The 21,317-nt window shown below is 46.1% G+C and overlaps 1 protein-coding gene across 5 annotated transcripts in view; it reads right to left on the bottom strand.

Moving 5' to 3' along the window:
* Positions 1 to 21,317, bottom strand: part of parp8 (poly (ADP-ribose) polymerase family, member 8) — a 279,851-nt gene that overhangs the window by 29,940 nt on the left and 228,594 nt on the right. For 2 of the 5 annotated variants that reach the window (XR_008063247.1, XM_052460836.1), the window contains exons 12-19: positions 13,876 to 14,361; positions 10,616 to 10,754; positions 8,143 to 8,196; positions 7,924 to 8,019; positions 5,673 to 5,765; positions 5,473 to 5,598; positions 3,100 to 3,165; positions 1,600 to 1,688 (exon numbers count right to left, since the gene is read on the bottom strand). Coding sequence is in view for 3 of the 5 variants with exons in the window: in XM_052460836.1 (XP_052316796.1) it covers positions 1,600 to 1,688; positions 3,100 to 3,165; positions 5,473 to 5,598; positions 5,673 to 5,765; positions 7,924 to 8,019; positions 8,143 to 8,196; positions 10,616 to 10,754; positions 13,876 to 14,361 (1,149 nt within the window). In the remaining 2 variants the exon portion in view is untranslated. The remainder of the gene's footprint in view (positions 1 to 1,599; positions 1,689 to 3,099; positions 3,166 to 5,472; positions 5,599 to 5,672; positions 5,766 to 7,923; positions 8,020 to 8,142; positions 8,197 to 10,615; positions 10,755 to 13,875; positions 14,362 to 21,317) is intronic. The other 3 variants (XR_008063248.1, XM_052460838.1, XM_052460837.1) reach the window with 2 other exon arrangements.

Below are 21,317 nucleotides of genomic sequence, written 5' to 3'. Positions count from 1 at the left end.
GCATTCTGGCCCGAGGTTGTCAATGGGCCGCGTGGTGCATTCTGGGCCGCGTGGTGCATTCTGGACCGCGTGGTGCATTCTGGGCCGCGTGGTGCATTCTGGGTCGCGTGGTGCATTCTGGGCCGCGTGGTGCATTCTGGACCGCGTGGTGCATTCTGGACCGCGTGGTGCATTCTGGGCCGCGTGGTGCATTCTGGACCGCGTGGTGCATTCTGGGCCGCGTGGTGCATTCTGGACCGCGTGGTGCATTCTGGACCGCGTGGTGCATTCTGGGTCGCGTGGTGCATTCTGGGCCGCGTGGTGCATTCTGGACCGCGTGGTGCATTCTGGACCGCGTGGTGCATTCTGGACCGCGTGGTGCATTCTGGGCCGCGTGGTGCATTCTGGGCCGCGTGGTGCATTCTGGACCGCGTGGTGCATTCTGGGCCGCGTGGTGCATTTTGGACCGCGTGGTGCATTCTGGGCCGCGTGGTGCATTCTGGGCCGCGTGGTGCATTCTGGGCCGCGTGGTGCATTCTGGGCCGCGTGGTGCATTCTGGGCCGCGTGGTGCATTCTGTACTCATACCCTGACTTTTAGAAGCTGATTGCGTGGCAATTAGCTTAGCAGCCCATCGATATTCCCGTCTCCTCATTTGTTAAAGTGTTTCTGGTATAAATGTATCATGATGTTTGTCTGTTTACATTCAATATGACAGCCAGGGTTTCTGACTGCTCTGCAGTAAAGGCCTGGAATGGTAATGTCTCAATGGTACACAACGGTAGAAAATATAAGAACAATGGTACACAATGGTAAGTCAGGAGTCAGGATGGGGTTGGATGGACGTGAGACTCACCGTCCTTACCATGGCAGTAAGGGGCTTCTTACCATGGCAGTAAAGGGGTTTCTTACCATGGCAGTAAGGGGTATCTTACCATGGCAGTAAGGGAATTCTTATCATTGCAGGAAGGGGTTTCTTACCATTGCAGTAAGGGTTTCTTACCATGGCAGTAAGGGAGTTCTTACCATGGCAGTAAGGGGTTTCTTACCATGTCAGTAAGGGTTTCTTACCATGGCAGTAAGGGGTTTCTTACCATGGCAGTAAGGGAATTCTTATCATTGCAGTAAGGGGTTTCTTACCATGGCAGTAAGGGGTTTCTTACCATGGCAGTAAGGGGTTTCTTACCATTGCAGTAAAGGGTTTCTTACCATGTCAGTAAGGGGTTTCTTACCATTGCAGTAAGGGTTTCTTACCATTGCAGTAAGGGGTTTCTTACCATGTCAGTAAGGGGTTTCTTACCATGTCAGTAAGGGGTTTCTTACCATGTCAGTAAGGGGTTTCTTACCATGGCAGTAAGGGTTTCTTACCATGTCAGTAAGGGGTTTCTTACCATGGCAGTAAGGGGTTTCTTACCATGGCAGTAAGGGTTTCTTACCATGGGAGTAAGGGGTTTCTTACCATGTCAGTAAGGGTTTTCTTACCATGTCAGTAAGGGGTTTCTTACCATGGCAGTAAGGGGTTTCTTACCATTGCAGTAAAGGGTTTCTTACCATGTCAGTAAGGGGTTTCTTACCATGTCAGTAAGGGGTTTCTTACCATGTCAGTAAAGGGGTTTCTTACCATGTCAGTAAGGGGTGAGCTAAAGGATCATGCTTGTCCATCTGCCTCTTGACCTCAAGGTAAGGTGCCTGTAGAGAAACAATACTCTTCTAACTAGGGTTATTTAACTCTGCTAGCTTCAGAACACACACAGCTACACAGGAGGCATGGGAGGGGATGAGAGCTTGGGTGAATTATGTGTGTGTGTGTGTGTGTGTGTGTGTGTGTGTGTGTGTGTGTGTGTGTGTGTGTGTGTGTGTGTGTGTGTGTGTGTGTGTGTGTGTGTGTGTGTGTGTGTGTGTGTGTGTGTGTGTGCGTGTGTGTGTGCGTGTGTGTATGCGTGTGTGTGTATGCGTGTGTGTGTATGCGTGTATGTGTGTGTATGCGTGTGTATGTGTGTGTATGTGTGTGTGTGTGTGTGCGTGTATGCGTGTATGCATGTGTGTGTATGCATGTGTGTATGCGTGTGTGTTGTAGATGTTGAACATTGTATAATAACATTATAAGTTGACATTGCCAAAACGCTCTATAATGCTATATAAGATGAAGCCATTATAAGGTGGCATTGTCCTGTACAGTAAATGTGAAGTCTCCATAGGGATAAGGGTCAAGGGTTAGGGTTAGTTACCTGGGACATTTCTCTGATAGGGTCAAGGGTTAGGTTTAGTTACCTGGGACATTTCTCTGATAGAGATAAGGGTCAAGGGTTAAGGTTAGTTACCTGGGACATTTATCTGATAGAGGTAAGGGTCAAGGGTTAGGGTTAGTTACCTGGGATATTTCTCTGATAGAGGTAAGGGTCAAGGGTTAGATTTAGTTACCTGGGACATTTCTCTGATAGAGATAAGGGTCAAGGGTTAGGGTTAGTTACCTGGGACATTTCTCTGATAGAGGTAAGGGTCAAGGGTTAGGTTTAGTTACCTGGGACATTTCTCTGATAGATGGAAGGGTCAAGGGTTAGGGTTAGTTACCTGGGACATTTCTCTGATAGAGGTAAGGGTCAAGGGTTAGGGTTAGTTACCTGGGACATGTCTCTGATAGAGATAAGGGTCAAGGGTTAGGGTTAGTTACCTGGGACATTTCTCTGATAGAGGTAAGGGTCAAGGGTTAGATTTAGTTACCTGGGACATTTCTCTGATAGAGATAAGGGTCAAGGGTTAGGTTTAGTTACCTGGGACATTTCTCTGATAGATGGAAGGGTCAAGGGTTAGGGTTAGTTACCTGGGACATTTCTCTGATAGAGGTAAGGGTCAAGGGTTAGGTTTAGTTACCTGGGACATTTCTCTGATAGATGGAAGGGTCAAGGGTTAGGGTTAGTTACCTGGGACATTTCTCTGATAGATGGAAGGGTCAAGGGTTAGGGTTAGTTACCTGGGACATTTCTCTGATAGAGGTAAGGGTCAAGGGTTAGGGTTAGTTACCTGGGACATTTCTCTGATAGAGGTAAGGGTCAAGGGTTAGGGTTAGTTACCTGGGACATTTCTCTGATAGATGGAAGGGTCAAGGGTTAGGGTTAGTTACCTGGGACATTTCTCTGATAGAGGTAAGGCTGTCAAGGGCTCTCATCACTCGGTCATAATCCTTTTTCTGAAATGAACCACAATCATCATCATCATCATCATCATCATCACTGCAGTCAATCCAATAAAACACACCACCTTCTTGTCTACAGCCTACCAGACAGCAGGGTGATGCATCATAGGCAGTATTGCACCATTTTCAAAAGGACTGTTCAATTCAGTAGGAATTAACGAAAAACAACAACAGTCTTCTGGGTATTCAAGTCAATGGTTTTCTATGAGACATCACCTTATAAACAGTAGACTATACATCTTCAAGCACATTTTCTTCTGTTGGCCTGTGCCTTAAGGTATATGATAATAATTAGGTTATTGCCCTTTACCCGGGGGTTGAAGGTCCTAAGGCTGTTAGTAGATTCAGGGTTAGTAAACCATACCCGGGGGTTGAAGGCCTAAGGCTGTTAGTAGGTTCAGGGTTAGCAAACCATACCCGGGGGTTGAAGGCCTAAGGCTGTTAGTAGGTTCAGGGTTAGTACACCATACCCGGGGGTTGAAGGTCCTAAGGCTGTTAGTAGGTTCAGGGTTAGTACACCATACCTGGGGGTTGAAGGCCTAAGGCTGTTAGTAGGTTCAGGGTTAGTAAACCATACCTGGGGGTTGAAGTCCTAAGGCTGTTAGTAGGTTCAGGGTTGGTAAACCATACCCGGGGTTGAAGGTCCTAAGGCTGTTAGTAGGTTCAGGGTTAGTAAACCATACCTGGGGGTTGAAGGCCTAAGGCTGTTAGTAGGTTCAGGGTTGGTAAACCATACCCGGGGTTGAAGGTCCTAAGGCTGTTAGTAGGTTCAGGGTTAGTAAACCATACCTGGGGGTTGAAGGCCTAAGGCTGTTAGTAGGTTCGGGGTTGAAGGCCTAAGGCTGTTAGTAGGTTCAGGGTTAGTAAACCATACCCGGGGTTGAAGGCCTGAGGCTGTTAGTAGGTTCAGGGTTGGTAAACCATACCCGGGGTTGAAGGCCTGAGGCTGTTAGTAGGTTCAGGGTTAGTAAACCATACCCGGGGGTTGAAGGCCTAAGGCTGTTAGTAGGTTCAGGGTTGGTACACCATACCCGGGGGTTGAAGGCCTAAGGCTGTTAGTAGGTTCAGGGTTAGTAAACCACACCTGGGGGTTGAAGGCCTGAGGCTGTTAGTAGGTTCAGGGTTAGTAAACCATACCCGGGGGTTGAAGGCCTAAGGCTGTTAGTAGGTTCAGGGTTAGTAAACCATACCTGGGGGTTGAAGGCCTAAGGCTGTTAGTAGGTTCAGGGTTAGTAAACCATACCCGGGGGTTGAAGGTCCTAAGGCTGTTAGTAGGTTCAGGGTTAGTAAACCATACCTGGGGGTTGAAGGCCTAAGGCTGTTAGTAGGTTCAGGGTTAGTAAACCATACCTGGGGGTTGAAGGCCTAAGGCTGTTAGTAGGTTCAGGGTTAGTAAACCATACCCGGGGGTTGAAGGCCTAAGGCTGTTAGTAGGTTCAGGGTTAGTAAACCATACCCGGGGGTTGAAGGCCTAAGGCTGTTAGTAGGTTCAGGGTTAGTAAACCATACCCGGGGGTTGAAGGTCCTAAGGCTGTTAGTAGGTTCAGGGTTAGTAAACCATACCTGGGGGTTGAAGGCCTAAGGCTGTTAGTAGGTTCAGGGTTAGTAAACCATACCTGGGGGTTGAAGGCCTAAGGCTGTTAGTAGGTTCAGGGTTAGTAAACCATACCTGGGGGTTGAAGGCCTAAGGCTGTTAGTAGGTTCAGGGTTAGTAAACCATACCTGGGGGTTGAAGGCCTAAGGCTGTTAGTAGGTTCAGGGTTAGTAAACCATACCCGGGGGTTGAAGGCCTAAGGCTGTTAGTAGGTTCAGGGTTAGTAAACCATACCCGGGGTTGAAGGCCTAAGGCTGTTAGTAGGTTCAGGGTTATTAAACCATACCCGGGGTTGAAGGCCTAAGGCTGTTAGTAGGTTCAGGGTTAGTAAACCATACCCGGGGTTGAAGGCCTAAGGCTGTTAGTAGGTTCAGGGTTAGTAAACCATACCTGGGGGTTGAAGGCCTAAGGCTGTTAGTAGGTTCAGGGTTAGTAAACCATACCCGGGGTTGAAGGCCTAAGGCTGTTAGTAGGTTCAGGGTTAGTAAACCATACCTGGGGGTTGAAGGTCCTAAGGCTGTTAGTAGGTTCAGGGTTAGTAAACCATACCCGGGGTTGAAGGCCTAAGGCTGTTAGTAGGTTCAGGGTTAGTAAACCATACCCGTGGGTTGAAGGCCTGAGGCTGTTAGTAGGTTCAGGGTTAGTAAACCACACCTGGGGGTTGAAGGCCTAAGGCTGTTAGTAGGTTCAGGGTTAGTAAACCATACCCGGGGGTTGAAGGCCAGTGCCTGGGAGTCACACGGATCCACCACGGAGGGATATGGCTCAAAGATGACCACTTTCCTGGGAGACTCGAGAGCAGACCTACACATGGACACCAACAGGTCCACCACCTAGGAAACAGGAGGACTGGTTAAACTGTCTGTGTCTGTGTGTGTGTGTCTGTGTGTGTCTGTGTGTGATGTACCTGAGCTCCTGTGGCGATCTCGTCGGCTGCCTCGTTCATCACCCCCAGTGTTTGAAAGGCAAACACACACAGTTCTCGCTCACACACCGTGGGCTGTGGGGTGAACACAGCACATAGACGGGATCAGATCATCAGGACATCTAGGGCCTAAACAGTCTACTGTCTGGTACATCTAGGGCCTAAACAGTCTACTGTCTGGTACATCTAGGGCCTAAACAGTCTACTGTCTGGTACATCTAGGGCCTAAACAGTCTACTGTCTGGTACATCTAGGGCCTAAACAGTCTACTGTCTGGTACATCTAGGGCCTAAACAGTCTACTGTCTGGTACATCTAGGGCCTAAACAGTCTACTGTCTGGTACATCTAGGGCCTAAACAGTCTACTGTCTGGTACATCTAGGGCCTAAACAGTCTACTGTCTGGTACATCTAGGGCCTAAACTGTCTACTGTCTGGTACATCTAGGGCCTAAACAGTCTACTGTCTGGTACATCTAGGGCCTAAACAGTCTACTGTCTGGTACATCTAGGGCCTAAACAGTCTACTGTCTGGTACATCTAGGGCCTAAACAGTCTACTGTCTGGTACATCTAGGGCCTAAACAGTCTACTGTCTGGTACATCTAGGGCCTAAACAGTCTACTGTCTGGTACATCTAGGGCCTAAACAGTCTACTGTCTGGTACATCTAGGGCCTAAACAGTCTACTGTCTGGTACATCTAGGGCCTAAACAGTCTACTGTCTGGTACATCTAGGGCCTAAACAGTCTACTGTCTGGTACATCTAGGGCCTAAACAGTCTACTGTCTGGTACATCTAGGGCCTAAACAGTCTACTGTCTGGTACGTCTAGGGCCTAAACAGTCTACTGTCTGGTACATCTAGGGCCTAAACAGTCTACTGTCTGGTACATCTAGGGCCTAAACAGTCTACTGTCTGGGACATCTAGGGCCTAAACAGTCTACTGTCTGGTACATCTAGGGCCTAAACAGTCTACTGTCTGGTACATCTAGGGCCTAAACAGTCTACTGTCTGGTACATCTAGGGCCTAAACAGTCTACTGTCTGGTACATCTAGGGCCTAAACAGTCTACTGTCTGGTACATCTAGGGCCTAAACAGTCTACTGTCTGGTACATCTAGGGCCTAAACAGTCTACTGTCTGGTACATCTAGGGCCTAAACAGTCTACTGTCTGGTACATCTAGGGCCTAAACAGTCTACTGTCTGGTACATCTAGGGCCTAAACAGTCTACTGTCTGGTACATCTAGGGCCTAAACAGTCTACTGTCTGGTACATCTAGGGCCTAAACAGTCTACTGTCTGGTACATCTAGGGCCTAAACAGTCTACTGTCTGGTACATCTAGGGCCTAAACAGTCTACTGTCTGGTACATCTAGGGCCTAAACAGTCTACTGTCTGGTACATCTAGGGCCTAAACAGTCTACTGTCTGGTACGTCTAGGGCCTAAACAGTCTACTGTCTGGTACATCTAGGGCCTAAACAGTCTACTGTCTGGTACATCTAGGGCCTAAACAGTCTACTGTCTGGTACGTCTAGGGCCTAAACAGTCTACTGTCTGGTACATCTAGGGCCTAAACAGTCTACTGTCTGGTACATCTAGGGCCTAAACAGTCTACTGTCTGGGACATCTAGGGCCTAAACAGTCTACTGTCTGGTACATCTAGGGCCTAAACAGTCTACTGTCTGGTACATCTAGGGCCTAAACAGTCTACTGTCTGGTACATCTAGGGCCTAAACAGTCTACTGTCTGGGACATCTAGGGCCTAAACAGTCTACTGTCTGGTACATCTAGGGCCTAAACAGTCTACTGTCTGGTACATCTAGGGCCTAAACAGTCTACTGTCTGGTACATCTAGGGCCTAAACAGTCTACTGTCTGGTACATCTAGGGCCTAAACAGTCTACTGTCTGGTACGTCTAGGGCCTAAACAGTCTACTGTCTGGTACATCTAGGTCTACGTACCGTAGACTGTTTAGCCCTAGGCATACCGTGCGTGCGTGCAGTGCATGCGTCTGGCATGTCTGCATGTATGCATGTATGAATGTATGTATGTAATAATATAATAATATATGCCATTTAGCAGACGCTTTTATCCAAAGCGACTTACAGTCATGTGTGCATACATTCTACGTATGGGTGGTCCCGGGGATTGAACCCACTACCCTGGCGTTACAAGCGCCATGCTCTACCAACTGAGCTACACTTGTGTGTGCACGAGTGTGGGTGTGTACTCACTCGGAGCATGGGTCCGTTCTGGAACACATGTGGTTCGTCACACACCACACAGAACTCATTCAGGACCGGAGTTCTCTGCTCAGCATATTCCATGGTCTGAAGAGACAACACAGCACAACACATCATAGTGGATCAAACCTCCGGTTGAGAACACCTTATAATGGGGTTGGCTAAAGTAAAGTTTACCTGTAAGGTTTTCTATAAGGTGGCAGTGTTTACCTGGACAAGGAAGCCTCTGTCTCTTATCGGAATGGACTTGGCCCCATTGTTTGGCTATAGAGGAAAAGAGGGCTGTTTAGTAATGATGTCCGGACCTCTGGCAGTCTCTATGGGGTGCCACAGGGTTCAATTCTCGGTCCGACTCTCTTCTCTCATCAATGATGTTGCTCTTGCTGCTTCTGTATACTTCTGTATACTTCTGGCCCTTCTTTATCTGATCCACCTCTACGCAGACGACACCATTATGTATACTTCTGGCCCTTCTTTGGACACTGTGTTAACTAACCTCCAGAAGAGCTTCAATGCCATACAACTCTCCTTCCATAGCCTCCAACTGCTCTGAAACGCAAGTAAAACTAAATGCATGCTATTCAACTGATCACTGCCCGTACCTGCTTGCCCGTCCAGCATCACTACTCTGGACGGCTCTGACTAAGAATACATGGACAACTACAAATACCTCGGTGTCTGGTTAGACTGTAAACTCTCCTTCCAGACTCACATTAAGCATCTCCAATCTAATACATCTAGAATTGGTTTCCTATTTCGCAACAAAGCATCCTTCACTCATGCTGCCAAACATACCCTCGTAAAACTGACCATCCTACCGATCCTCAACTTCGGTGATGTCATCTATAAAATAGCCTCAACACTCTACTCAACAAACTGGATGCAGTCTATCACAGTGCCATCCGTTTTGTCACCAAAGCCCCATACACTACCCACCACTGCGACCTGTACACTCTCGTTGGTTGGCCCTCGCTTCATACTCGTTGCCAAACCCACTGGCTACAGGTTATCTACAAGTCTTTGCTAGGTAAAGCCCCGCCTTATCTCAGCTCACTGGTCACCATAGCAGCAACCACTCGTAGCACGCGCTCCAGCAGGTATATCTCACTGGTCACCCCCAAAGCCAATTCCTCCTTTGGTTGTCTTTCCTTACAGTTCTCTGCTGCCAATGACTGGAACGAACTGCAAAAATCACTGAAGCTGGAGACTCATATCTCCCTCACTAGCTTTAAGCACCAGCTGTCAGAGCAGCTCACAGATCACTGCACCTGTACATAGCCCATCTGTAAACAGCCCATCCAACTACAGCATCCCCATACTGTATTTATTTATTTATCTTGCTCCTTTGCACCCCAGTATCTCTACTTGCACATTCATCTTCTGCCGATCTACCATTCCAGTGTTTAATTGCTATATTGTAATTACTTCGCCACCATGGCCTATTTATTTCCTTAACTTACCTCATTTACACTCACTGTATATAGACTTTTTGTTTTCTTTTGTTCTACTGTATTACTGACTGTATGTTTTGTTTATTCCATGTGTAACTCTGTGTTGTTGTATGTGTCGAACTGCTTTGCTTTATCTTGGCCAGGTCGCAGTTGTAAATGAGAACTTGTTGTTGTTAAATAAAGGTGTTCTCAACTAGTCTACCTGGTTAAATAAAAGGTGTTCTCAGCTGGCCTACCTGGTTAAATAAAGGTGTTCTCAACTAGCCTACCTGGTTAAATAAAGGTGTTCTCAACTAGCCTACCTGGTTAAATAAAGGTGTTCTCAACTGGCCTACCTGGTTAAATAAAGGTGTTCTCAACTAGCCTACCTGGTTAAATAAAGGTGTTCTCAACTAGTCTACCTGGTTAAATAAAGGTGTTCTCAGCTGGCCTACCTGGTTAAATAAAGGTGTTCTCAACTAGCCTACCTGGTTAAATAAAGGTGTTCTCAACTAGTCTACCTGGTTAAATAAAGGTGTTCTCAGCTGGCCTACCTGGTTAAATAAAGGTGTTCTCAACTGGCCTACCTGGTTAAATAAAGGTGTTCTCAACTAGCCTACCTGGTTAAATAAAGGTGTTCTCAACTAGTCTACCTGGTTAAATAAAGGTGTTCTCAGCTGGCCTACCTGGTTAAATAAAGGTGTTCTCAACTAGCCTACCTGGTTAAATAAAGGTGTTCTCAACTAGTCTACCTGGTTAAATAAAGGTGTTCTCAGCTGGCCTACCTGGTTAAATAAAGGTGTTCTCAACTAGTCTACCTGGTTAAATAAAGGTGTTCTCAACTAGTCTACCTGGTTAAATAAAGGTGTTCTCAGCTGGCCTACCTGGTTAAATAAAGGTGTTCTCAACTAGCCTACCTGGTTAAATAAAGGTGTTCTCAACTAGTCTACCTGGTTAAATAAAGGTGTTCTCAGCTGGCCTACCTGGTTAAATAAAGGTGTTCTCAACTAGTCTACCTGGTTAAATAAAGGTGTTCTCAGCTGGCCTACCTGGTTAAATAAAGGTGTTCTCAACTAGTCTACCTGGTTAAATAAAGGTGAAATAAAAATAAATAAGCAGCTATTAAACAGCTATGAGTTAAACACCTTTATTTCTATTACAATTACTCTATTATTTTACATGCCTGTGCACCAAAATAGGTTAACTATTCGTGTTTCTAATAACCATCAGCCAATCGTGAGAGGCCTACTGACCGGTGGGGGCGTGGCGAGCGAGGGGGCGAGGATCCCGATGAGCCCTGAGGTAAGAGAGAGGCGCCTCCCCTCGGACGGAGACATAGAGTCCTTGAAGATGTCCGCTGCTTTGCCCATCTTGGTACTGCTGGAGTAGGACCTGAGGTAACATGGAGACATTGATGAGGCAGTAGGACCTGAGGTAACATGGAGGCATTGATGAGGCAGTAGGACCTGAGGTAACAAGGAGGCATTGATGAGGCAGTAGGACCTGAGGTAACAAGGAGGCATTGATGAGGCAGTAGGACCTGAGGTAACATGGAGGCATTGATGAGGCAGTAGGACCTGAGGTAACATGGAGGCATTGATGAGGCAGTAGGACCTGAGGTAACATGCATTGATGAGGCAGTAGGACCTGAGGTAACATGGAGGCATTGATGAGGCAGTAGGACCTGAGGTAACATGGAGGCATTGATGAGGCAGTAGGACCTGAGGTAACATGCATTGATGAGGCAGTAGGACCTGAGGTAACATGGAGGCATTGATGAGGCAGTAGGACCTGCAGTAACATGGAGACATTGATGAGGCAGTAGGACCTGAGGTAACATGGAGGCATTGATGAGGCAGTAGGACCTGAGGTAACATGCATTGATGAGGCAGTAGGACCTGAGGTAACATGGAGGCATTGATGAGGCAGTAGGACCTGAGGTAACAAGGAGGCATTGATGAGGCAGTAGGACCTGAGGTAACAAGGAGGCATTGATGAGGCAGTAGGACCTGAGGTAACAAGGAGGCATTGATGAGGCAGTAGGACCTGAGGTAACATGGAGACATTGATGAGGCAGTAGGACCTGAGGTAACAAGGAGACATTGATGAGGCAGTAGGACCTGAGGTAACATGGAGGCATTGATGAGGCAGTAGGACCTGAGGTAACATGGAGGCATTGATGAGGCAGTAGGACCTGCAGTAACATGGAGGCATTGATGAGGCAGTAGGACCTGAGGTAACATGGAGCGTTGATGAGGCAGTAGGACCTGAGGTAACATGCATTGATGAGGCAGTAGGACCTGAGGTAACAAGGAGGCATTGATGAGGCAGTAGGACCTGAGGTAACATGGAGGCATTGATGAGGCAGTAGGACCTGAGGTAACATGGAGGCATTGATGAGGCAGTAGGACCTGAGGTAACATGGAGGCATTGATGAGGCAGTAGGACCTGAGGTAACATGGAGGCATTGATGAGGCAGTAGGACCTGAGGTAACATGGAGGCATTGATGAGGCAGTAGGACCTACAGTAACATGCATTGATGAGGCAGTAGGACCTGCAGTAACATGCATTGATGAGGCAGTAGGACCTGCAGTAACATGGAGGCATTGATGAGGCAGTAGGACCTGAGGTAACATGGAGGCATTGATGAGGCAGTAGGACCTGAGGTAACAAGGAGGCATTATAATAATAATAATATAATATGCCATTTAGCAGGCGCTTTTATCCAAAGCGACTTACAGTCATGTGTGCATACATTCTACGTATGGGTGGTCCCGGGAATCGAACCCACTACCCTGGCGTTACAAGCGCCATGCTCTACCAACTGAGCTACAGAAGGACCACTGATGAGGCAGTAGGACCTGAGGTAACATGGAGGCATTGATGAGGCAGTAGGACCTGAGGTAACAAGGAGGCATTGATGAGGCAGTAGGACCTGAGGTAACAAGGAGGCATTGATGAGGCAGTAGGACTTGAGGTAACAAGGAGGCATTGATGAGGCAGTAGGACCTGAGGTAACAAGGAGGCATTGATGAGGCAGTAGGACCTGCAGTAACATGGAGGCATTGATGAGGCGGTAGGACCTGAGGTAACAAGGAGGCATTGATGAGGCAGTAGGACCTGCAGTAACATGGAGGCATTGATGAGGCAGTAGGACCTGAGGTAACAAGGAGGCATTAATGAGGCAGTAGGACCTGAGGTAACGTGGAGGCATTGATGAGGCAGTAGGACCTGAGGTAACATGGAGGCATTGATGAGGCAGTAGGACCTGAGGTAACATGGAGGCATTGATGAGGCAGTAGGACCTGAGGTAACAAGGAGGCATTGATGAGGCAGTAGGACCTGAGGTAACATGGAGGCATTGATGAGGCAGTAGGACCTGAGGTAACATGGAGGCATTGATGAGGCAGTAGGACCTGAGGTAACAAGGAGGCATTGATGAGGCAGTAGGACCTGAGGTAACATGGAGGCATTGATGAGGCAGTAGGACCTGAGGTAACATGGAGGCATTGATGAGGCAGTAGGACCTGAGGTAACATGGAGGCATTGATGAGGCAGTAGGACCTGAGGTAACATGGAGGCGTTGATGAGGCAGTAGGACCTGCAGTAACATGGAGGCATTGATGAGGCAGTGGGACCTGAGGTAACATGGAGGCATTGATGAGGCAGTAGGACCTGAGGTAACATGGAGGCATTGATGAGGCAGTAGGACCTGAGGTAACAAGGAGACATTGATGAGGCAGTAGGACCTACAGTAACATGGAGACATTGATGAGGCAGTAGGACCTGAGGTAACATACATTGATGAGGCAGTAGGACCTGAGGTAACAAGGAGGCATTGATGAGGCAGTAGGACCTACAGTAACATGGAGACATTGATGAGGCAGTAGGACCTGAGGTAACATGGAGGCATTGATGAGGCAGTAGGACCTGAGGTAACATGGAGGCATTGATGAGGCAGTAGGACCTGCAGTAACATGGAGACATTGATGAGGCAGTAGGACCTGAGGTAACATGGAGGCATTGATGAGGCAGTAGGACCTGAGGTAACATGCATTGATGAGGCAGTAGGACCTGAGGTAACATGGAGGCATTGATGAGGCAGTAGGACCTGCAGTAACATGGAGACATTGATGAGGCAGTAGGACCTGAGGTAACATGGAGGCATTGATGAGGCAGTAGGACCTGAGGTAACAAGGAGGCATTGATGAGGTTTGTCTTGTTGTGGTTTATTTATTGGTGTTTAATGTATCAAACTGGTGCCATCACATTTCTTCTGTGACGGATTAAAGTTGATAAATTCAGGCGCTACTATAGGTTTCTATGAAATGGGGTGCTCATCTGGGAACAGAGATGGTGATAACATCTCTCAAAAAAGACTGCAACAACAATCTGTATTTTTCTAACGCTATCTCATCTAATAAAGAGCACCTATGCATTCTAAAATACTTGTGATGTTGCGGTGGATGTGGGAGATACCATTTTACCTTCTCTTTTTTTGAACGATCTTACCTGCTGAGGAGGTGATGGTGGTGTTTCAGTCCATCTAATTCCTCCGTCCTGATAGAACCAGAGCACGACCTACTGAGCAGCCTGTGGTGCTTCAAACCTCCTCCAAGACTACCTCCTCCCCCACCAGCGGGCTCACAGCGGGGGTCGCCGGAGCACAGTCGGGGCAAGAGCTTGTGGGGAGTGGGGCGGAGGTCCTCTGGTTTGACCAAAGCCGAGCAGGGCCTGCCCAGAATGCGACGGGGTTTGAGGGGCAAGGGTCCGGGACAGGGCCCTCCTCCGTGGTCCAAACGGGGGTCTGTGCTAGACAGGGACTGGCCGAGGAGACGGTGGGTGGTCTTAGTTCCAGGGACCTCCGCTTCAACCTGCTGTTTAACGGTGCTGGAGCAGGTCTGGCCGAGGAGACGGTGGGATTTAGAGACGCCATCTTGTTCCGGCTTCAGATTCTTCTTGCTCTTGACACAGCCAGGAGGCGGGTAGCTGGGAGATCTGGGGAGAAAATGAAGATAACTTTATTGTCCAATGTTTATTTATTTATTTTTATTTTTATTTCACCTTTGTTTAACCAGGTAGGCTAGTTGAGAACAAGTTCTCATTTGCAACTGCGACCTGGCCAAGATAAAGCATAGCAATGTGAACAGACAACACAGAGTTACACATGGAATAAACAATTAACAAGTCAATAACACAGTAGAAAGAAATGGGCAGTCTATATACAATGTGTGCAAAAGGCATGAGGAGGTAGGCGAATAATACAATTTTGCAGATTAACACTGGAGTGATAAATTATCAGATGGTCATGTACAGGTAGAGATATTGGTGTGCAAAAGAGCAGAAAAGTAAATAAATAAAAAACAGTACAAAAACAGTATGGGAATGAGGTAGGTGAAAATGGTTGGCAGTAAACCCAGGCTCAAGGATTCAGTATTTCCTGGCTGGAGGATTCAGTATTTCCTGGCTGGAGAATTCAGTATTTCCTGGCTGGAGGATTCAGTATTTCCTGGCTGGAGGATTCAGTATTTCCTGGCTGGAGAATTCAGTATTTCCTGGCTGGAGGATTCAGTATTTCCTGGCTGGAGGATTCAGTATTTCCTGACTGGAGAATTCAGTATTTCCTGGCTGGAGGATTCAGTATTTCCTGGCTAGAGGATTCAGTATTTCCTGGCTGTAGGATTCAGTATTTCCTGGCTGGAGAATTCAGTATTTCCTGGCAGAAGGATTCAGTATTTCCTGGTTGGAGGATTCAGTATTTCCTGGCTGGAGAATTCAGTATTTCCTGGCTGGAGGATTCAGTATTTCCTGGCTGGAGAATTCAGTATTTCCTGGCTGGAGGATTCAGTATTTCCTGGCTGGAGAATTCAGTATTTCCTGGCTGGAGAATTCAGTATTTCCTGGCTGGAGGATTCAGTATTTCCTGGTTGGAGGATTCAGTATTTTCTGGTTGGAGGATTCAGTATTTCCTGGCTGGAGGATTCAGTATTTCCTGGCAGGAGGATTCAGTATTTCCTGGCTGGAGGATTCAGTATTTCCTGGCTGGAGAATTCAGTATTTCCTGGCAGGAGGATTCCATGTTTCCTGCTTATACCCTCCTGATACCGGGAATCTTCCAACCAGGATTTCTAGAATACCTCTGAATTTCAGGAAAGTCACCTGAATTTTGCGACCTACTTCTATTAGACATCAAATGTCAGTGTTGTGAAAATGACAGTGCTGATGTTTCACTGACCTGCGGAGGGTTGAGAAGATGTGGAGGGAGATTTGACCTTCTTCTTGTTCTTGTTTTTGTTGTGAAGAGAGTTGAGCTTCTCTTCACTTTGGTGTTTCCACTGCTGGGTGACAAATGTCTGCATTATCCTGGCGAGAAACAAGGAACAAATGTCTGCATTATCCTGGAGAGAAACCAGGAACAAATGTCTGCATTATCCTGGAGAGAAACAAGGAACAAATGTCTGCATTATCTGTGTATTACAATGTAACAAGTAATAGGAGTCCTCTAGTGTTTAAAGCCACATCTTAGCACCACCAAACACTTACTTCTTCAACTGATGTCCCAGTCCAAACCGGTCCTTAGTCGATGCCTGGAACACGTCAACAGTGGGGACTGGGAACACAATACATATTTCATGATGGAAACATAGAGCAATCCAAGGCCGCTGCATTGGGGGCGGCAGGGTAGCCTAGTGGTTAGAGCGTTGCGAGTTCAAATCCCGAGCCGACAAGGTACAGAATCTGTCGTACTGCCCCTGAGCAGGCAGTTAACCCACCGTTTCTAGGCCGTCGTTGAAAATAAGAATTTGTTCTAAACTGACTTGCCTGGTTAAATAAAATGCAGACAGTGCAGTAGTGTGGTTTAATATGTCAGTCCAGTGCAGTAGTGTGGTTTAATATGTCAGTCCAGTCCAGTGGTGTGGTTTAATATGTCAGTCCAGTGATGTGGTTTAATATGTCAGTCCAGTGCAGTAGTGTGGTTTAATATGTCAGTCCAGTCCAGTGGTGTGGTTTAATATGTCAGTCCAGTAGTGTGGTTTAATATGTCAGTCCAGAGGTGTGGTTTAATATGTCAGTCCAGTAGTGTGGTTTAATATGTCAGTCCAGTGGTGTGGTTTAATATGTCAGTCCAGTGGTGTGGTTTAATATGTCAGTCCAGTGGTGTGGTTTAATATGTCAGTCCAGTTGTGTGGTTTAATATGTCAGTCCAGTGGTGTGGTTTAATATGTCAGTCCAGTGTGGTTTAATATGTCAGTCCAGAGGTGTGGTTTAATATGTCAGTCCAGTCCAGTGGTGTGGTTTAATATGTCAGTCCAGTCCAGTGGTGTGGTTTAATATGTCAGTCCAGTGTGGTTTAATATGTCAGTCCAGAGGTGTGGTTTAATATGTCAGTCCAGTCCAGTGGTGTGGTTTAATATGTCAGTCCAGTGGTGTGGTTTAATATGTCAGTCCAGTGGTGTGGTTTAATATGTCAGTCCAGAGGTGTGGTTTAATATGTCAGTCCAGTTGTGTGGTTTAATATGTCAGTCCAGTGGTGTGGTTTAATATGTCAGTCCAGAGGTGTGGTTTAATATGTCAGTCAGTCCAGTGGTGTGGTTTAATATGTCAGTCCAGTTGTGTGGTTTAATATGTCAGTCCAGTGGTGTGGTTTAATATGTCAGTCCAGTGGTGTGGTTTAATATGTCAGTCCAGTGGTGTGGTTTAATATGTCAGTCCAGAGGTGTGGTTTTAATATGTCAGTCAGTGGTGTGGTTTAATATGTCAGTCCAGTGGTGTGGTTTAATATGTCAGTCCAGTGGTGTGGTTTAATATGTCAGTCCAGTGGTGTGGTTTTAATATGTCAGTCCAGTGGTGTGGTTTAATATGTCAGTCCAGTGGTGTGGTTTAATATGTCAGTCCAGAGGTGTGGTTTAATATGTCAGTCCAGTGGTGTGGTTTAATATGTCAGTCCAGTGTGGTTTAATATGTCAGTCCAGTTGTGTAGTTTAATGTGTCAGTCCAGTCCAGTGGTGTGGTTTAATATGTCAGTCCAGTGATGTGGTTTAATATGTCAGTCCAGTGCAGTAGTGTGGTTTAATATGTCAGTCCAGTCCAGTGGTGTGGTTTAATATGTCAGTCCAGTAGTGTGGTTTAATATGTCAGTCCAGAGGTGTGGTTTAATATGTCAGTCCAGTAGTGTGGTTTAATATGTCAGTCCAGTGGTGTGGTTTAATATGTCAGTCCAGTGGTGTGGTTTAATATGTCAGTCCAGTGGTGTGGTTTAATATGTCAGTCCAGTTGTGTGGTTTAATATGTCAGTCCAGTGGTGTGGTTTAATATGTCAGTCCAGTTTGGTTTAATATGTCAGTCCAGAGGTGTGGTTTAATATGTCAGTCCAGTCCAGTGGTGTGGTTTAATAAGTAGTCCAGTTGTGTGGTTTAATATGTCAGTCCAGTGGTGTGGTTTAATATGTCAGTCCAGAGGTGTGGTTTAATATGTCAGTCCAGTGGTGTGGTTTAATATGTCAGTCCAGTGTGGTTTAATATGGTCCAGAGGTGTGGTTTAATATGTCAGTCAGTCCAGTGGTGTGGTTTAATATGTCAGTCCAGTGGTGTGGTTTAATATGTCAGTCCAGTGGTGTGGTTTAATATGTCAGTCCAGTGGTGTGGTTTAATATGTCAGTCCAGAGGTGTGGTTTAATATGTCAGTCCAGTTGTGTGGTTTAATATGTCAGTCCAGTGGTGTGGTTTAATATGTCAGTCCAGAGGTGTGGTTTAATATGTCAGTCAGTCCAGTGGTGTGGTTTAATATGTCAGTCCAGTTGTGTGGTTTAATATGTCAGTCCAGTGGTGTGGTTTAATATGTCAGTCCAGTGGTGTGGTTTAATATGTCAGTCCAGTGGTGTGGTTTAATATGTCAGTCCAGAGGTGTGGTTTAATATGTCAGTCCAGTGGTGTGGTTTAATATGTCAGTCCAGTGGTGTGGTTTAATATGTCAGTCCAGTGGTGTGGTTTAATATGTCAGTCCAGTGGTGTGGTTTAATATGTCAGTCCAGTGGTGTGGTTTAATATGTCAGTCCAGTGGTGTGGTTTAATATGTCAGTCCAGAGGTGTGGTTTAATATGTCAGTCCAGTGGTGTGGTTTAATATGTCAGTCCAGTGTGGTTTAATATGTCAGTCCAGTTGTGTGGTTTAATGTGTCAGTCCAGTCCAGTGGTGTGGTTTAATATGTCAGTCCAGTGGTGTGGTTTAATATGTCAGTCCAGTGGTGTGGTTTAATATGTCAGTCCAGTGGTGTGGTTTAATATGTCAGTCCAGAGGTGTGGTTTAATATGTCAGTCCAGTTGTGGTTTAATATGTCAGTCCAGTGGTGTGGTTTAATATGTCAGTCCAGAGGTGTGGTTTAATATGTCAGTCCAGTGGTGTGGTTTAATATGTCAGTCCAGTGGTGTGGTTTAATATGTCAGTCCAGAGGTGTGGTTTAATATGTCAGTCCAGTGGTGTGGTTTAATATGTCAGTCCAGTGGTGTGGTTTAATATGTCAGTCCAGTGGTGTGGTTTAATATGTCAGTCCAGTGGTGTGGTTTAATATGTCAGTCCAGTGGTGTGGTTTAACATGTCAGTCAGTCCAGTGGTGTGGTTTAATATGTCAGTCCAGTGGTGTGGTTTAATATGTCAGTCCAGAGGTGTGATTTAATATGTCAGTCCAGTGGTGTGGTTTAATATGTCAGTCCAGTCCAGTGGTGTGGTTTAATATGTCAGTCCAGTGGTGTGGTTTAATATGTCAGTCCAGAGGTGTGGTTTAATATGTCAGTCCAGAGGTGTGGTTTAATATGTCAGTCCAGTGTGGTTTAATATGTCAGTCCAGTGGTGTGGTTTAATATGTCAGTCCAGTGGTGTGGTTTAATATGTCAGTCCAGTGGTGTGGTTTAATATGTCAGTCCAGTGGTGTGGTTTAATATGTCAGTCCAGTCCAGGGTGTGGTTTAATATGTCAGTCCAGTGGTGTGGTTTAATATGTCAGTCCAGTGGTGTGGTTTAATATGTCAGTCCAGTCCAGTGTGTGGTTTAATATGTCAGTCCAGTGTGGTTTAATATGTCAGTCCAGTGGTGTGGTTTAATATGTCAGTCCAGTGGTGTGGTTTAATATGTCAGTCCAGAGGTGTGGTTTAATATGTCAGTCCAGTGGTGTGGTTTAATATGTCAGTCCAGTGGTGTGGTTTAATATGTCAGTCCAGTGGTGTGGTTTAATATGTCAGTCCAGTGGTGTGGTTTAATATGTCAGTCCAGTCCAGTGGTGTGGTTTAATATGTCAGTCCAGTGGTGTGGTTTAATATGTCAGTCCAGTGGTGTGGTTTAATATGTCAGTCCAGTGGTGTGGTTTAATATGTCAGTCCAGTGGTGTGGTTTAATATGTCAGTCCAGTGGTGTGGTTTAATATGTCAGTCCAGAGGTGTGGTTTAATATGTCAGTCCAGAGGTGTGGTTTAATATGTCAGTCCAGTGTGGTTTAATATGTCAGTCCAGTGGTGTGGTTTAATATGTCAGTCCAGTGGTGTGGTTTAATATGTCAGTCCAGTGGTGTGGTTTAATATGTCAGTCAAGTCCAGAGGTGTGGTTTAATATGTCAGTCCAGTGGTGTGGTTTAATATGTCAGTCCAGAGGTGTGGTTTAATATGTCAGTCCAGAGGTGTGGTTTAATATGTCAGTCCAGAGGTGTGGTTTAAAATGTCAGTCCAGTGGTGTGGTTTAATATGTCAGTCCAGTGGTGTGGTTTAATATGTCAGTCCAGTGGTGTGGTTTAATATGTCAGTCCAGTGGTGTGGTTTAATATGTCAGTCCAGTCCAGTGGTGTGGTTTAATATGTCAGTCCAGTGGTGTGGTTTAATATGTCAGTCCAGAGGTGTGGTTTAATATGTCAGTCCAGAGGTGTGGTTTAAAATGTCAGTCCAGTGGTGTGGTTTAATATGTCAGTCCAGTGGTGTGGTTTAATATGTCAGTCCAGTGGTGTGGTTTAATATGTCAGTCCAGTGGTGTGGTTTAATATGTCAGTCCAGTCCAGTGGTGTGGTTTAATATTTCAGTCCAGAGGTGTGGTTTAATATTTCAGTCCAGAGGTGTGGTTTAATATGTCAGTCCAGTGGTGTGGTTTAATATGTCAGTCCAGTGGTGTGGTTTAATATGTCAGTCCAGAGGTGTGGTTTAATATGTCAGTCCAGAGGTGTGGTTTAAAATGTCAGTCCAGTGGTGTGGTTTAATATGTCAGTCCAGTGGTGTGGTTTAATATGTCAGTCCAGTGGTGTGGTTTAATATGTCAGTCCAGTCCAGTGGTGTGGTTTAATATGTCAGTCCAGTCCAGTGGTGTGGTTTAATATGTCAGTCCAGTGGTGTGGTTTAATATGTCAGTTCAGAGGTGTGGTTTAATATGTCAGTCCAGTGGTGTGGTTTAATATGTCAGTCCAGTGGTGTGGTTTAATATGTCAGTCCAGTTGTGTGGTTTAATATGTCAGTCCAGTCCAGTGGTGTGGTTTAATATGTCAGTCCAGTCCAGTGGTTTGGTTTAATATGTCAGTCCAGTAGTGTGGTTTAATATGTCAGTCCAGTGGTGTAGTTTAATATGTCAGTCCAGTGGTGTGGTTTAATATGTCAGTCCAGTGGTATGGTTTAATATGTCAGTCCAGTGGTGTGGTTTAATATGTCAGTCCAGTGTGGTTTAATATGTCAGTCCAGGTGTGGTTTAATATGTCAGTCCAGTGGTGTGGTTTAATATGTCAGTCCAGTGGTGTGGTTTAATATGTCAGTCCAGAGGTGTGGTTTAATATGTCAGTCCAGTGGTGTGGTTTAATATGTCAGTCCAGTGGTGTGGTTTAATATGTCAGTCCAGTGGTGTGGTTTAATATGTCAGTCCAGTGGTGTGGTTTAATATGTCAGTCCAGTGGTGTGGTTTAATATGTCAGTCCAGTGGTGTGGTTTAATATGTCA

Source organism: Oncorhynchus keta, chromosome 14 (genome assembly GCF_023373465.1).
Source record: "Oncorhynchus keta strain PuntledgeMale-10-30-2019 chromosome 14, Oket_V2, whole genome shotgun sequence".
Lineage (NCBI taxonomy): Eukaryota > Metazoa > Chordata > Actinopteri > Salmoniformes > Salmonidae > Oncorhynchus > Oncorhynchus keta.
Note: the sequence above shows the minus strand (reverse complement) of the source record. Positions and strands in the feature narration are given on the sequence as shown.